The 18,513-nt window shown below is 41.2% G+C and overlaps 1 protein-coding gene across 1 annotated transcript; it reads right to left on the minus strand.

The window, feature by feature from the left end:
* Window positions 1–994: 994 nt before the first annotated feature.
* On the minus strand, window positions 995–17,135 carry PWP1 (PWP1 homolog, endonuclein). The gene is made up of 15 exons (XM_035340741.1): window positions 16,994–17,135; window positions 16,817–16,875; window positions 15,632–15,816; window positions 15,114–15,199; window positions 12,622–12,718; window positions 11,929–12,039; window positions 11,115–11,245; window positions 9,685–9,758; window positions 7,467–7,563; window positions 6,773–6,834; window positions 4,902–5,013; window positions 3,796–3,886; window positions 2,971–3,092; window positions 2,402–2,507; window positions 995–1,648 (listed from the first exon to the last, which is right to left on the minus strand). Exons 1-15 carry the CDS (start codon window positions 17,057–17,059, stop codon window positions 1,533–1,535), a joined length of 1,515 nt encoding a protein of 504 aa, XP_035196632.1. The 5' UTR covers window positions 17,060–17,135; the 3' UTR covers window positions 995–1,532.
* Between the last annotated feature and the right edge of the window lie 1,378 nt (window positions 17,136–18,513).

Genomic DNA, 18,513 nt, shown 5'->3' on the forward strand with positions numbered 1-18,513 from the left:
ATTTATTTCAAATGGAAGCTTTGAAAAACTTACAGCTTTTCAATGCAGAGCACTTGATCAGAGGTGGTTCTGGTGCTTTTTACCTCTTCAGCTTCACAGACCCAGTTGTTCATGTGCTGTCCACACGCTGTTCAGTGGTGCCTGGCAGATAAAGGATTGAGACTCTATCCAAAGTAGTCTTGGATCCTGCAGAGCCCTTCTAAACACCTGTCACCAGACTGGAAGCAGCTGACTTGGAAGCTTAGAATCACTTAGGTTGCAAAAGACTCTTTTGTAACCGAATTGGATTAAGATGCAGGCACTTAGAGGAATGGAACAGAAACCTACAGCCCTGCCTTTTCCCATGTGCTGTCTGTACCGATTAATTTCTCTCCTTTACCTCCCCAGAGTAAGTTCCATTGAGCTAGGGTGGAAAGCAGCAGTAACAGCTTGTCAGCTATGTGCACAGACACCACAGCTGCTTTGACACCACTTGTTGTAACACCCAGGGCATTTTTGCTGCAGTAGTGCTTTAACAGACAACCTTCTGGAAGGTGGAGAGGGAAGCACTTCACAGGAGGATGAGCATCATTTAGCTTCTGGCCTACGGGAAGGCACTTGGTGCTCATTTTAAAGGCAAAGAACCTTGATGAGGATCCTGCTGTTACAAATGAATTCAGTCAGTGGTTAGGCTGACACTCGGTGTTCCTCGGGGCCTTCAGGTTTCAGGCAGAAATGCCTGTGAGGGGTTAAGAACACAAGCAGGTAAAATGGATAGCAGTGACAGGGACCAGCTGAGATCCCTGCTCCCACTTTGCACCCTGACAGCCTCTTACCCTCTTCTGAATGGTAGCTCCTTATTTCAATTCAAATTCTTCTTACAGATGTTACATTTAGACTTTAAAATAAAGAAACAAAAACCCTAACAGCAGCACATGCGCAACATCAGTAAGATTCTGGTGCCGTGGAACCAGGGAAAAGAAACCCTTGGTCTTGATAGGAAAGAACAGTAGTATTTCTGGTTGGACATTGGTGATCTGAGGTGTTATATTTAATGAATCTACTCAGGGACTCCAACTTAGTATTCAAGAAATACTCTTTCAGACATAACTTTTTTTTAAAAAAATCTTAAAAACTTAAAATCTGTGTTAGAAATCTGCAAATCCAGTCTCAAGGATAAATCATCTGACTATTTACACTTGCCCTTTCTTTCAGCATTTGTCTGACATTACACAGCTGTTGATTGAAGTACCGTTCCTTTTGCCATTACACGTTATTTACCTCCTTTGCAGCATTCGACAAACACACAGCAGCCCCTAACTCAGGGATCATAATCTCAGACACACGGAAGTCATTCAGTCTTTCAAAGCTGGTGCTAGAGGCAGAAACTCGGAACTCCTGACTTAAGAGCTAAACCACGTTTCTTTGAGATGAAGAAGCCTGCAGATTGCTTGACACGAATCCTTTCTCTGAACTATGTCCAAACAGGGGAATTTGTAGAATACACGCGTTGCAGTCCCTTTAATTACTTTGAATTTCTGAGGTTTGGTCCATCATGATTCCATTGCTGTCTCTGAATTGTTGCTGCTACTGCTGGCCACGGAGCTGCAAGCTGCAGAGTTTGCGCCAGTAAGAACAAGTCTCTCTCTTTTGCCAAAAACTTCGTTCACTGCAACACAGGTAAGGGATTGCTTATATGTTACTTTCCCAGAGATGAGCACTACGGCAAATATACAGCATGGCAAACAAATAGAATGGAAATTCTAACCTGATGCAGTTTCAAAGCTTTCCCCCCATTACTCAGAGTAGAGATTTTAAACTTACACATCAAAACAATCCATCTCCCATGCAGGATAATAAAAATCACAAGTTGTGTTATTTCTCCCCCAGAGAATCTCTACATGTTTCCCTGTGCATAGTTCCTTCACTCAAGTACTGTGAAATGGATGAGTTTTGTAAAGCTAAACAGTTTAAATTATTTATTTCTGGTTCTAGTCTCTCTGGTTCTCACCAAGCTCTTAAAAGCCTTCTAAAAAAAAAAATCACATCACTGAGTTATATGCAACTAAGACAACTGATCAAAACCAGTCCTCAGTTTTATTCGTATAAGTACTCAAGAATGTGATACTTTTTTCTTTATGTTCCTGGTGTAAACAAATACGACATAGGTATTAAAAAAGATAAGGTATTACACTTCAGCTACAAGGAAATAATTCATGGCAAACACAGTTCTCCAAGATAGAAAAAAAAAATAACAAAACACAACAGTTTTAAGCTGGAAGCGTGAAAACATCCAGTCTTTGGGTACTTCGTTAAAAATGTTAACTGACAGTTTCTCTCACAAGCATACATTACTGTATATACAAATACACTCTGGGGGCAGGGAGGAGAACATCAAGATTCCAAAAAACGAGAATGTTACCTGCAGAAATGGTGCTTATATCCCAAACACGCAGCCCTTCTCGCTCTCCTCCGAAGGCAAAAACAAATGGGAAGTCAGGGCAGCAAGCTGCACAGAAGAGAACACCCTGGGAAGGAGGAAGAAAGATTTTATTTTATTTATTTTTTAAATATCATCTTTAAATGATTTTACCATCTGCAAATACTTTCACCAGGCAAGTTTTAGCGAATGTAAGTTCTCTGTTTCTTGAAACTTGACTTTAATTTTGTGTCTTTATAAAACTTTAAGAGCTGTTAATTACAAGTAATAAATCACATCTTCATCTTGACCCCAGCAGATACACACTGGAGTACCCATAGTTCTACTCCTTAACATGGTATCTGATTTTCAAGTCTAAGGCTTTGAAGCAGTCTGCCAATTACATCTTGAATTGAATGCTGCATTGTAAGGAGAACGATTTACACAGAATACACAGTTGGGATTATTTTTTTTCCCTAAAAGATGTCACATAAAACAAGATTCAAGTTAGAAAACAGATTCAGCAGACAGTTTATATAAAAACCTTCTTGGAACCAAGAAATGAAAGTTACCATTTTCATATCCCTGGAATGGATTAAACTTGGTTTGTCTCCCAGGATATCCCAGATTTTCACATATTTGTCTGCAGATGATGTCACAAGGCACCCTTTGACCTGACTGCTCAGCTGTAGCCCTGGAAGATTAAGAATGCAGGGCTGTAAGAACATCACGGAATCACTGTTTCAGACGTGAAGATACATTTTGAAGTGAAATCATAGGAACAAACCTAATGTTCTCCTCACACTAAACTGAGTTTCAGCAAAAAGATGCAAATAGTTATTAACAGTTTTATGTTACCACTGCTCCCTACCCTGAGAGAAGTAACAATCTTTTGAGAGGAAAATTAACTTCACGAAGGTCTATTTTGTTTCTCAGTCTAGTGACAGTAGCAGGACAAAGTTGCTTCTTACTTCACACAACCTGACTTCCCCAAGTAGTTTTTTTCCTTCATTTGCCAAGCACCATCTCTGTAGCTATCCAAGATGACAGGGCATACTCATATGATCTCATTTTAGGCAGTTAATCAGGTGCTTCAAGTTGTGTTTTTGAAGCTCCTATACTGCTCAGCACAGGGACCGTGTCCCAAACGAACAGATCTGTTTTGACTTGTTTATTCTTCTCAGTATTTGCTGAGAAAGGTTCACCGTTTTTAAAGTCCTTCACTTACAGTGGCTTCTCAACACAGATTGTTTCACGGTCCAGCTACTCATGATCACTATGCACAACCGTTTTGTTTTGTTAAGGAAGGATTCACTACCACCTCAGTCATATCAGTTGAAGACATCTTCCAGGTAAGCCTTACCACTGGGAACAAACACGATACACGCTCAACTTACCTGATACCTCTTCCTCGTGAGCCTTCAGAGTAAACAGCGGCTTATCAGAGCGAGCATCCAGACAGTACACAAAGCCATCCTCTGTGCTTGCCTAAGGAAACCACAATACTTTAAAAACAAAAGCTGTAGCCATTCATTTGAAGAAAGCTTCTATGATATAACACCAAGCCTCTATTAAATCCCTGTAGTATGAGACAGACTTACAGGGCTTCTCTGTCGGGCATGTAACGTTGTACATAGTTCTGCACCTCCCAAGTCAGACTCCACATGCCTGGTGCCTCAGCTGTTCTATGTATCTAAACTACACTGCACTGACGTATGTAGAAGACATAATCCTGGTCAAATTTCCTAATTATATTTTGAAGACGTTTGCACTGCTAGGGTTGGTTGTAATGCTAGGCAATGAAATACAGAGCCTTTCATCTCTAAAACAAAAGTTCAAACTTTCTGGAGCCACGTAGTAGCTGCCCAGTAGGCCTGTGCGAAGTTAAGTGTGACTACACTGAGAGAGATCTCCATGGCAAACCCAACAGAACTGAGCAGCTGCTTTTGTGGGCTGCATACACAACAGAGAACGAGGCAGATAACTGAGATATCAAAAAAGATTTGTTTCTAAATTCTGTTCAAAAGCTTTATTGTAAAAATCTTGATAAAAACGAGCTATTTTTACTTTATACCGGATAAGAGAACAGTGCCCTCTAGTGCTGATGTGAAACACTGAATTAGTATTCAGGATCTTAACTGTAATTAGCTACTTCTCAGCTGCAATTGCCTCACTGTATGAAATATAACATTAACTATGAACAAGACAATATATCCTAGCCACTGAGTGCTATGACAACATAGCAAAGATGCCACCTCTGGCAAGAAAAAGGATCAGCATCAATTGCTTTTACACTGTCACAACAAGAAGATACCAAATAAGTAACTGATTTCTATATATGTATGTTGAAAAATCTACCTAAGAACAACCTCCTGCATGTTGCATTTTGAAATAAGCAATGCTGACAGCCCAACTCTCCATCAGCTCTATTATCCGATTCAGAAACATAAACACAAAGATACGAAACAGCCAACAGGCCAAGAAGAGAAGCGTATATACTCACTAAGAAATTACAAGGTGAAAAATGATTCCAAGTTACTCTTTCAACCTGACCACTAAACCGCCAGATTCGATGGTTATCCTGTGGGCTTCTGCAATCATACAGCACAGCTGATCTATCAGGAAAACAGAGAGGAAGGGGAAAAATAATAAAAATCACAGCAGAACACTTTATGAAGTTTGTTTTACCACTGGCACGTCTAGAAGATACGTGTAAACTACAATTCCAAAATTAAAAGGGGAACGACTTCAATATTTAAGACTTCTAACTAAATACAGATGCTGAAACCTCTCAGATAAGCACAAGGTTTTTGAATAAGCTTCACAGTTGCACCTTGGTTACATTCAGCAGGGCTATTTGAGACTAAGCAAACAGAGCCCAAACTCGCTCAATACACTAGGTGCTTATTATATAGGAGACCACAATGCGTATCACTGAATTATCATATATCGACTTTATTCAAGTCAACTAATTGCTGTTCAAAAATAACGCCCTAATTCAGAAACCAATTTATGATACATATACAAAAATTTTTAAACATGCTTTAACCAAAAAAATATTTTAAATTTGGTGAGGTAAATGCTACACTGTAAAGGAGAACGAATAGATGGGAGTTAGCGAGTCCTTTGGGATTCTTTACAGACACATGCTCAGGCAAGTGGTGGCAGAATCTGTCCAAACAAAAAAAGCTCCTGGATGCAAGCACAAGAAAGGAGCAACGCTGCCACTCTTGCAACATCTCACTGCAACCAACATCCACAATGTAACTCATTCCCACTCTACCTTTAATTAAAGCCAAAGAAATGTGAGATCTAATTTTCTCAGTTCCTTTACCAGGCATTTTCTAAAACTGTTTTAGTACATACAGAATTTTTTACGGTCTAACTTTCAGGTTTTGAAAGCATCTGCTGTCATTCACTGAATTGCCTGCAGTCCTTGGATGCTTTACAAGAGAAATCCACAAAGGCAGTCTACTAGTTTATGGACACTATACTGGTTTATAGGTGTGCATGAGATTAAAGGGCTAGCTAAAAAGGAATTGAGAAGCTGAAAGAAGTCCAAACGCTGAGACCATATTTTTATGGAATAGAGGGGAAGAAAGTGGACAGAAGCAGATTCCCAACAACAACGCAAGGTTTTTCTCCAATACTTTCACTTAAGCAGACGTAGCAAGAGCATAAGGCAAGCCAGAGAACAAAAAGGCTTGGCCAAACACCTGAGTTTTTAAATACATTAACACAAGGGAAAGCCTTAAAAGCAGAATAAAAATTCATTTAAAATAAAACTCATGGTTATAACACAAAATTAAAAAGTTATCCCTGTGAGATGAGAGAACAGAAAAGTTTTTTTGGCTGGCAGAACTTCTAAGTATCTAGTCCAAGTGAGCAGACAAACCATTTCACAGCAACTCCAGGCTGCAATTACAGGACTGCCTGCTCAGCTTTGGCTATGGCATGCCTTTCAACAGGGGCTATGCAGAGCTGACTGGGACTTGAAAGCCCTTTATATCTCCAGTCTGATCTTACAGTTTGGAAAAACATAGGTAAGTTTTTGCAGGGATGAGCAGTGGCACACTCCTAATGCAGAAAATGCCAAAATGCCGAATTACAAAATAAATTCAGTTTGGGGCAGACACCTGGCACAGAAAATTGCAGTCCAGATGGTTAAAAGATTTAGCTTAGCTGAGAAAGAGGTAAGGAAAGCTGCATTTTGGCCACGTACAAACCTGGCTACCTTAATGGAAAAAAATAATAACCCTGCTAAAATTTGGCAGTGCTACAAGCAAGTGAAAAAAAAAGAAAGAAAACGTGAGACTTAATTCAATATTAATAGCCCCGCTAAGTGTAACATTTGAAAATATTACCCTGACGTACTTATCGTAAGATCCAGAAATAAGGGTCTGAGTTTCAAATGGATGAAATTGCAAAGTCTGGACCTAGATAACAGGAGATTTCATTAAAAAAATAAGTATTGAGATAACACATACAGAGACTTTCTTTGAACAAACACAGACACAGACACACACAAAATAAACAAACAAAAAACTCTCAGCACTTTCACCAAAAGAAATAAGATGATTAGTTCATTTCTGATGTACCTATCACTCTACATATATACATTTTCTAAATTATATATTTTGGTAAAATTTATTTTAAAGCTTTCTTACTTAGAACACACTGTAAAAAACACTAATTTCTTTACACAAGACTTAGAGTTTGACTTATGTTCAGAGATCTGCTTTTTGTAGATTACAGCAGCACTATCAGATTCCCAACCTTCAGGGCTTTTAAACAAAAGGCGTTTAAAAAAAAAAACAACAAGCAAACAAACAACAAAAGCCTACTGCAAGTCTTCCCAAAACTTCCTTAAGGATAAAGTAACACTTTTAAAAAATCAAACACAATGTCTGCAAAAGGAACTAATTCAGAAATCTAAAGAATTCTGCACAGTTGGCTGGAAAATTATAGAACTGTTGTTCTAAGGGTTCACTTCCAAGCAGCTAGTGAAAAACTGCAGTATTTTCTCTCTGTTTTTCACAGTGGAAGACACACAGCAATTACTACATACCTTGTCTGTGTGTAGCGTCAGGCTGGCTGCTGCCTTACCCACGGACATATCCCACAAAATCACAGTGCTGTCAGCAGATGCACTTGCTAGAACGTTCCTGATAATGCATCAAAAGATAAGTTTAAAAAAAATCTTTATATAAACACAAACTAATAGCAGTCAAAAATCCTAAATACATACAGAGCCTGATTAAGCACACTGCTCTATGGTCTATATATCTCAAGCCTAAGGGATAACTTCCCTGAAGGTAATTCTAAGTTACAAGTAAAGACTACAAACAGACCATATTATTTTAGTAAAATACTTAGAACACTGACATTTTTGCTTGCATTTCCCCCACACACCACTTAAAAATATCATTTAATGAAAGACTTTTTGAGCAAAGCAAAGTGAGAAAGGCTTTGAGGCACTTTGTTTCCTTTGACAGAGCTTTTTAAACATTACCTACACAGCTTCACTTTGTCATCATACCCATACAGCTAAGAGCCAGACAAACTTATTTTTAACAAAATACTTTGCTCTCTGGTATCTGAGTGTTTATATAACCAATAAAGACCCAACACGGTACGCCCATCTTACAATGTTCACGGGAACCACTAACATTTAACAGTTAGTTTACAGACCCCACATTTCAACTTAAAATTGATCAACTGCGTCAATAGCAATAAAAGTTTTGAAGTTTAATCAGAACAAACTCAAAACATTCCTAAAGGCTTGTCAAATACACACTATAACCACTGCCACTGCACTTAAAAAACAGATCTATAACCTCAACATGCTGCTTCTGCTTGAAACTGTTCTTCTCCCATGTTTCCCCCTGCAAGGAAGTGTTTCTGACTGAGAGACCTAACAATCTCCTGGAAGAACTGTTCTCCCAAACAATGTTTCATGAAAAAGTTACAAAAATGCATAGTGAAGGCTATGAGAATATTTTACATTAATGTAAGTAACATTAAGACCTACAGGCAGACAGTTATTTATAGAGAGCTGTCGCAGCATGTCTTGCTTAAAGAAAAAAAAAAAAGCATTCAAATATAAGCTGCTCCAAGGAGTTCTTTGTTTCAGCCCACAAGCCTCCCATTTCAAAGACTGCTTTTATTTCTTGAAAGATCTATCGGTATCAATGTGTTAACTCTGCGTATTGCTGAATTATACATTCCAGACACTGTAATTCTTGTAGCTGTAATTTCTGTGATTTGTCTCCATATTATCACAAGACAATCATTTCCAGAGAGCATGAAAGTTAGTATTTTGTCATATGGGTAGAATGAACGAGATAACTAACACACTCTGCTCCTATGTATAATTTAAGAACAGACTGCACTGTAAATTAAGAGTGAAGCTTATGTATGTTTATTGTATGTCTATGTGGGTGTTTCCTCCTTTGTCTAAATAACAAGGATGCTGATACCTGCTGATCGGGAGTATGCAGAATTGACTACGTATACACCTTCAGAGACATTTATGACAGCAGGAAAAAAAAATTATCAGTCTGTATCTGACTGGTACCGTTTCAAGGCCCATTCTGAGGATCCTTTGACAGCTGAATCCTTAAAAACCACCTAAGCAATAACAACAAGTGGCATCTTTATTTCAGTCAGCACATCGCCCTTGACCTCTCCCCCAGGATGGGCCAGCTTTGTGTTGCTTCAATAGCACCACTTTATTGCTAGCTCATTCAGGCAACACAGAATTCCCAAAAGCCAGAGTCATTTCTATAGCTGTGCTATCAGGGCTTTCACACTGGTTTCTGTTCACGGCTCTAGGGCAAAAGCCAGAGGGGAGAGAAAACAAAAAAAATACGCAAAGTACAGCAAGGACTTTCTTCTATAAAGCTTCTTCTATCTGTTGAAATGGTGTTTTAGGTCATTGGCAGATTGGCACAGTCAGGGGAAACCTTGTGCTATTCCAATTTGTCCATCTGACTTAAATGTAGCTAATTTATTGAATGGCCTGGACACACCTTAGCCCCGCCTTCATCTGGACAACTTGTAAATAAAAATGATCTGCAGCCATATTGACAGTAAAAAAATAAATAGAAATAATAAAAAATAGTTTTGAAAAATAAAAAGAGGGCAGGTATTTTTGAGAAGTGATTCATTTCAGCACTGCTGAAATGTTCAGTGTTATACTACATAAAGTTTTGAATTTGTGAAAAAAACATGCCTAATTAAGTACGCCGATTTGTATCCAGCCATTGCTATTCAAGTACTTTTACCTGCTTTGTTTGTTCCATGAAAGATCAAGCACAGCATCAGTATGTCCTTCCACTGTTCCTTCTGCAGATAAATTCTGTATGTGCAGATACAACATAAAAAGGCCTTAGAATGCTACACCTTCAAAGGAAATCAAACATTAACAGGAATTTTTTATACGGCCTCACAAATAACGGTATTTTCTCTTACTTGCTGCAACAACGCTTTCGACAGAACTGAATCTGCACTACCTGCACTTCTACTTCAAGTCTACTGCTCCATCCACAGCAGGAGAGCTTACAGAACCAGTAACTCCCTTCAGGCTATAGAAGTAGTTTCATTTTCACCAGCTAATGTGCAGCTTCTTCAACTTTTTTCTAAATGCTCCTGGCAGTTTCCTCTCTCTTCTCCCAGTCAACTGCACTTTTGGTCCTTGTAAATGCCAGCTCCTGCAAATTCTAATTTAAAGTGGTTAAGCTTTGAAGGAGTCTCCCAGGACAGCAACTGGAAACCATCTATAAGTCACCCCACTCTTTACTGTTCTTTCCTCCAGACTTCATTTATTCATACACAGAGCAACCAGCTTTTCAAATTGAGGTGACATTTATGAACGGTTATCTTCAACAGCAATTCTAGTAACTCAAGGATTTTCAGAAGCAACTTTCAAAGAACAAATTCCCTTTCTAGGGGTATTTTTTTCCTATTGTTTTTAAAATGAGAAGGTTTGAGAGCTCAAAGAAGTAAAATCCCTTCCCAACTATGCAGAGTGGGTTCTTCAACTGACTAACACTGAAGTGCCCCTTTGTTTGAGAAACCAAGATTAGCTATACATCAAATGTTCTCAACCATATTTACCCTAAAGAATCTTTAAGTACTTCATGAAGCATTTATCATAAAGTCTAGAAGATTAAGTTATGCTACCTTCCATCATTGCTCTACATACCCAAGAATTTGGACAAATCACCAAGGCACATTCAGGTCTACAATGAAGGCAGGATTCAGATCACAGAACTTGGCATTGAGTCAAAACCTACACTTTACTCTTTCATAATTAAGGTTTTCTCCACAGTCCACTGAAAGAAACTCAGTCATTCTCTGGGTGTGTCTCTATGTGTTCACCCGAGATAATCTCAATGACTAGCTTAAAACATGCTTCAGTTCCAGATGGATAAAGCTAACAGAGGTGAATCCTGACTAACAGTGTTTTATTAGAGTAAACCTTGTCCTTTATTGCTCAACGCCTTATCAACTCTCTAAGTCATGGGAAAATAGCAGTTTCAGCCTCCTGTATGCTACACTAACATTATTTTCTGTAACCTGTCTAGACACCATCTTTCATCATGACAGTGGGAATTAAACCAGACTACCCATGGTTTTATTTTTTTCATTGTAGGAAAGAAGCAACAACAACATTATCCTTGCTTTACGTTTCTTCCATTTAACCCATACTTACTTTTTTTCCTTTCTTTTTCTTCTTTTTCTCTTTCTTGTTGCCAAGAGAAAAGACTGGTTCTAAGCAGTCCACTATATCAAGGTCCCAAATATCAATAACTGGGGTCATGTTACCCACTGCAACGTAATTTCCTACACAGAAAAATGCAAAGGCAACCACTTTCAGAGTTATAAAAACAGTGTATCTGGCAACCCAGCTGTTGCTTCTTTCTTTGATTAGGTAAAATTTATGTTTACATGCCAGAATTTTCTATTTGAACGTTTTTGATGATTACAACTGACAAGAAGTGGTTTAAAAATACTGACAGCAGATGTTGCCAGAAAATTTTGACTTGCTCTTTAGTACGCTTCCCCTTGAATACAAGTAACTTTTTGAAGAAGACATATAAAGCACCACATGTAAGGAAAACAAAAAAACAAGCTCTATGTGACATGGAAAAAGTCTGTAAAAACAGGAAAAGGGTTACTAAAAACATCAGTATATATAAATTTCATTGTGTTTTACAGTTAACCAACTGCATTGGCCATAATTTAATTTCATTTACAAATGTGAAAAAAAAAAAAAAACAGATTAGAGAAGAGCTTGTTTTGGTCTGCTAATTAACAATAACTGTCTAATTAAACCAGTATTCTAGTCACGAGTCATTATGCCAGCATCACCAAGATTAAAACTGTTACACATTTTTTTCCTCTTAACATCTTGGGTTTATTTCTTAGTCCCACTGGAGAAAACTATCTAGTGACAACATGGCAATAACATACTTTTCAAGTAAAAATACTCTTACTTGACAATTACAGTATCCTGTGTCATTTACCTAATGATTCATCAGGATTAGGATCAAAATTCAACCACTCCAAACTTAGAGGGTAAGCAGGCAAGATAATATCATGATGTACATAAAATGAGTCCTCTTCATGATTATAAACTGAAAAAGAATTAGAGATATACATGACATCAGTGAAGAGGAAAACCGAGCAACTTATAGTTCACCTCTGTAGAAGGAAGATGTAGCAAACACTACATTCCCAAGGTGACCTGGAACGCAAATTTGAAATGTGTTCAGAGTTTCAATGCAGAGGCCAGAGCCTCCAAATACTAATGTTATGGCTCACAAAATTATACATAATGACCTAACATTCTCCTGCGTACTTTAGATATGGAAGTGACAAGTTCAGCAAAATTTAGACAGTTTGTTCCCAGCTTTCCATACGACTTTGTAAGAATCACTTCAAAATAAATGCTCTGTGCTCACTATCACCATTTTCTACATGAGGAGACATTAATGATTGCTTAAACATTAATTTTACAGAATCAATAATTAAAAAAGGAAATAAGTCTAGATTCAGTCACATGGGAAATCAAGGTAAAAGACAGTTTTCACACAGCAGGGAGCTGAAGACTCCAAAAACCAACCCCCACTCCCTGTTCTACACAGCCACATGGAACAAACAGGCTAGGCAAAACCTATTTCCTAGCCTCATTGTAAGGAACAAATCCTGTTACTTACCATGGACCTCCAAACTACAGTAGTCTTTATCAACTCTGCCACAAAGGACAAGATTGTCACTGGATTTAATCAAAAAGTCTTCCTGTTCATATTGATCCTGAACAGTGAAAAGGAGAGGATGACAGACGTTTGCAAGGCACGTACACACACACACACGACTGCACCAGTACAAAAGGCTGATTCAGTAATATTTTCTAACCAGAACTGAAAGCACTGAAAAACCAACACCCTGCAGCCCACCCACCCAAAAAAACATCTTCTGATGGTAAATGCAGAAAGGCAGGAACCAGGCTCCATTGTGGGGTACTGAATAGTTGTAATGCAGGCTGAAGGAGCGTTTATGCAGACCTAGCTGGATTTGGAGAAATGTTTAATTACTAAACATGAAACCATCCCTTGAGGCTACCACGATGCAACCCGTTGCTGAAAAGAAAATCACCACCAGGGGCCCACAGTTGTATCTTATTTCCCTTGGGCTCTCATGCCTGGAGCATTTATATAATGTAACACAGTTTTACACAATAAGCACACTGTGGCTGCTCTTCACACACACAGGAAGCAATTCCAAGAGCATTAAAGCGTTGGCCACTTTCTGGAAAATATTTCCAGAAAAGTACTGCCTGCAGCTATACTGGGCATTCAGCTGCACCAGAACAGATGTAGCTTCCATCCAATTTCCATTGTTACTGAGGAACGGAAAGCATTCCGGGAATTTTTGTTAGTGGAAAACTAAGGACTGTACATAAAAGTCAGTAATCTTGCACAGACCACCACCCTTCAAATATACAATGCACGCAGGACCTTTCGGCTTTCATGTTGCAAGCTTTTAATAATTTGTTTTTTATTCACTCCAAGCATTTTTTCAATATTTGAGTTCTATTGGGTATTGCAATTCTTTGAATTAGTCAAGTTAATGCTGTGCAGTGCTTGGTCTTCAACAGCGGTGGTAATAAACACCAATAACATAAACTGCAAGCTGGAGAGTACTAAAAAGTATCCAGAACCTGTGGAAAGGATTTGAGCATAGACGGCTGAGAAAAAGGAGCTCCCCTTTTCTGTGTCTGGAAGAAAGCCAGCTTTCCTGACACAGAATAAATAAAATCATAGAATATCCCAAGTTGGAAGGGACCCACGCAGCTCATATCCTCCCAGTGCAAGTACCTCTGACTATAAAATCGCTTTCAAAGCATTTATCTTCTCTGCTGGTACATGTGAGCAAGAAAAATCACCGATGGCTCAGTGGAACACACATAAAACATACAGTGCTCCAAAACACACATAGCAAGTAAACTCGTTTTAAGGATGCACTTCTGCCTTCCTCCCTGAGCTTTGTTATGGTACGTGAAGACACCACAGCAACTTCTCATGTGAGATCACACGTTTGACAAGGGCCCTGGAGAAACAAACTGGACGCTGTGTTAGGAACCTACAGCTACAATTTTCTTTCAATTTTAAAAGCTTTGTGAAGAATCTAAAATAGTACTGAAACTACAGCAACCAGAAAAAAATCAGAACCTTTTGCTTCGAAAAGGTCTCAAAAATTCACCTACTCCACCCCCCTGCCCCAGATGATCACAGTCCTCGCTGCTCTCTAGATTATATTCTCTCTTCTCATGAAACCTCTCCTTCTGACTGACTTCTGTAGCCTCTGCCTGTACATTAAGTCAGACAGCAGTTACAATCAATCTTTCTAAATTAAATTGCTGGGCATTCTTTGAAATCTCTCCATATCACTTCTGAAGAAGCACCCAATATTCTAGCTAAGGCAACACCACTGTTACATACAGTGGAAGGATCATCTCGTGCCTCACATGCTGCACCTCTGTTTACCACAAAAAGAGGCTGCGCCACAGGACAGCACTGACAGTCAGCCTGTGTTAGACGACAGCCAGAGATGACTTCTCCCCCTGCAGAGTTCCTACGAGGCTCCTGCCAGGATGTTCCCCATCTGATGTTCAACAGAAACTGATAAAGGCAGAAACAGGCGATTACGTGGTATGTTGTAATTATAATTAACGCTTATTTAACAGGGATGTATTTCTTCAAGCCATAGTCCTAATATCACATGAGTATTTCACCTAAATCCTGTTTCCTAAAGTAGCCCCAGTCCATTGGTATTTCACCTAAATCCTGTTTCCTAAAGTAGCCCCAGTCCATTGGTTTCTTCCACAAACTGGTGGGAGATGTATGAGTCTTGTAATCTCACAAGTTGTCTAATTTTGGTCATTAGTGACCTGAGATACTGAGACTTGTTATTTCTTCAAGCACTTTCTGTGTCCTATTAGCTGACAAGTCACCTCCATGTACAGAAGTACAAGTCCTAAATCACAAGCAGCCTTAAAAGGAAAATGTTCTTCCTGAGCAAAAACCTGGCAAGGCTTTTAAAAGTGCTGCAAGCACCTAAGACCCCAAGGCTGTCTGGCAGAGAATTAGACTTAAATGAATTCTAAGTTAATGCTGTTTAAGATATTTAGCATTTGTATAGTACTTACAGTGGTTTTTAGAGTGATGTAAGGATCCTGATCGTTGCTCCCATACACTGCCAGGCCAGCCAAAGTCTCTCCAAGCTTTGTGTCACCTAGATGGGAATTTCAGAACATCTTTTACATATGTCAATGACAGGTGAAGTTAGACACTCTTGTACCAGTACCTGTATTGCAAAAATATCAGGAATGGGCTAAATGAACTTCCAGATTCCAAACACGAGGAGAACCTCAGTAAGCTACATTGCTTAGTGCTTTCAGGGACTCTGGCTGCTGTGCACTGACACTGCAGCAGGGGGAGTGACAGCCTTTCCAACGCTGCTCAGGTCTAGCATCAGTGAGGACACTGAACTGTTTCATTCACTAAATCACTTCCTAAACTGGGACGAGGAAATAATTCAGCATGTGAATTTCCAGCACTTGAAAGAAAGCACTCTATAGTTTTAGGGTACTCATGCCTCAAGTACCACAAGAAGCGAAAAGGTTCCTCATTTGCAATGTGTATCTGACGTTTACATTTCTCTTACCTGTGTCTTCTTCTTCATCATACTTATCCAAATCATATTCAGCCAGTTCGTCGTCAGTCAGCTTTTCAGAGGTTTCCTCCTGGTCTTCGTTTTTAGGAGAAGACTCAGCTCTTTCAGCGGCGGCAACGTCCATGCCATCTGCTGTCTGGCCCTGCTCATCTTCATCGCTGTCATCAGCACCTTCCCTGTTCAAAGACACACATCCCCTGAGGAAGTGACACGGACTGTATGCTTCCAGGAGATCATTCAGCGGACTGGTAACAAGATTTCAGCATGCACAGTTCTGGCTGCTCACATGGATTTCTAGTCTTTATATCAGTAATTAGAAGACCTATTCACTCCTTTCCTGTCTTTTCCCAATAGAAGACACTGTTATTATCAGGTTGCCAGAGAAAGTTTTTTCTTGCACATTTTCCTGACGAAGTGTGGCATAAGTTTTGTTTGTTTGTTTGTTTGTTTTTTGTGGAACTAAATTGAAGAGTGTCTAGATCTCTTTCTCTTGCCTTTCCTTGTGGATAATTCAGTTTCTGTAAACGTTTGCGAGGAATTCAGCAGAAGGAGCACCCAGCAGACGTTGACTGAGGACCTAAAGCGGACATGCCAGGCCGCTCAGTGCAGCACGCTCCACAGGAGCTCATCCCTGCCGAACACAGAGTGTGCTGCCCTCCTGCTCACAAAGTTCCCGGGCAGCAACCAGCCAAGATGGCTCTCACAGATGGTCGGACCAGATGATGTTGGAGGTCTTTTCCAACCTTAATGATTCTGTGATTTCTGAAGCAAGTATCAGATGTCTGTTTAGTAGAAGCACTTTGTATGACAGTGTAAGAGCTGACGGTTTAGCCTAGTGTAAGAACTGGAAATGGGATAATTAGAGATGCTAAATTCAAGCCTGATTTACGACCTTTGCACAGGAAAAGAAAAAGCGGTCAATGTCACAGAATCATTAAGGTTGGAAAAGACCTCCAGCATCACCTGGCCCAACCATCCCCTCGCGGAGGGTGCACTCAGCTCCCTCATGCAAGTCATCGGTAAGGACACTAAGGAGGACTGACCCCAACACTAACCCCTGGGGCACACCACCGGTGACCGGACACCAACGGGATGTCACTGCGCTCACCACCCCTCCGGGGGCCCGTCCACGGCCACCGATGGGCGCCCAGCCCGCCCCGTGCCCCCCCAGCTCACCTCAGCCGTTCGCGGGCCTCCCCGACGAGGCGCCGGAGCTCGTCGCGGCTCAGCTGCACCTGGGGGGGACATGGGGCCGTTAGGGGGGGACCGGGAGGGTCCGAGGGGGGGACACCGAGGGGACCGGGGGGATTCTGAGGGGGCTCTGAGGGGGCTCTGAGGGACCCCCCCCCCCACCTTGTCCGGCGTCTCCTTGGCAACGCCGCGCCGCACCCAGGCTGCGCACGGCACCGTGGAGCTCATGGCGGCGCCGCGTGCGGGACGGGGGCGCGCGGGGGTGACGTCACGGGGCGGGGGGGGAGGAGGAGCGGAGGAGGCGTCATCGCCGCGCGCCGTGGGGGAGGCAGAGGCGGGGAGGAGGGGGCGATGGAGGGGGTTTGCGTGGAGGGGGCTGGAGGGGGGGGCTGGTTAATTAGCGGCTGTGTGCAGGGCTGTTGTTAATTGTTTTCTGCCCAGCCGCTCCTGCGGTGCTCCGTGCCCCTGAGCCGGCCTCGTGTTTAGCGAAGCAGCGCCCAGAGGGGGCACACACGCGCCGCCTTCCCTCCGTCCGCACGCAGCGCGCTGAGGGGGCGCTCCGCAGAAAATGGGTGCAGGGGGGGGAAATGGGCAGGAAAGCTGCCTGCAGGGCCTGCCGAGCTGCGGTTACCAGTAAATAACTTATATTTTGAGCCACAGAAACATTAGGGTTGGAAACGCCCTCCAAGATCACCTGGTCCAACCACCCCCCTACCACCAAACCATGTCTCCATGCACCCCGTCCAGCCTTCCCCTGAACACCCCCAGGGACGGTGGCTCCACCACCTCTCTGGGCAGCCCGTCCCAGTGCTTGACCACGCTTCCGTGTTTCCTCTGGAGTTGTTTTGAGCCTCGAATCTCTTAGACCCATTTCTTAGCCTCTAATGAGCAGAGCTGAATTTCATTTTCTCTTGAGGGACCTCCGCAAAGTAAGGCAAGACTTGATAGCAAGTTTCACCGTTTCAGTTCAGTCACCTATTCTGGTGTCAGAGCCTTCTGCCTGTCTGAAGTGAAAAGCACTGAAACCCTGTCCCTAATTCTGGATCTGCTTATGCAGAATTTGAGGCATTTGACCCATCCCAACCTGAGGAGACAAGTGCTGGGTAGTTCTCATCCACGTCTCATCATAATGGTTCAGCTGGGTGAAGGTACCTGGCTAAGCAGAGCAAACTTTTATTCTGGCATGGACTTACCAAGTGAAGAAAAGCAGGGTCAGATGGAAAAAAATGGCTCCTCTGAAAGGAAGGGTCAACTTCTTTTTTAGGGTGTATGTCAAAGCGCTTGGAGAGTATTACCCTTCACACTAAGTAAGGCTGGAGGAGAGAGGAGACCTGAAGAGATACAGAAGCCACCAGTGCCAGCAAGCTTCCCAATAATTATTTGAAAACTTGCCAAAAGGGTGCTCCAGAGTCCAGGGCTCTGCAGAGACCTTGAAATACCTTGAAACTGTCAGAGACAGTGTAAGCCTTTCTAATATGGCAGCTATAAGGTATACTACAAGGCCATGAGAAGGTTCATACTGGAAATCATACGGGCTGTAAGCAAGAAAACAAAGGGAATTTTATGTGTTTTGAGAGAAGTGATGCTGCAGGCTTGTTGCTGTGGTTCAGCTCACCTCTTCAAAGGGTAAAGGCATTGATACACTAACACTGAAAAAAAAAAAATATTCTCTCAGATGAGCT

Source organism: Oxyura jamaicensis, chromosome 1 (genome assembly GCF_011077185.1).
Source record: "Oxyura jamaicensis isolate SHBP4307 breed ruddy duck chromosome 1, BPBGC_Ojam_1.0, whole genome shotgun sequence".
Taxonomy (NCBI): domain Eukaryota; kingdom Metazoa; phylum Chordata; class Aves; order Anseriformes; family Anatidae; genus Oxyura; species Oxyura jamaicensis.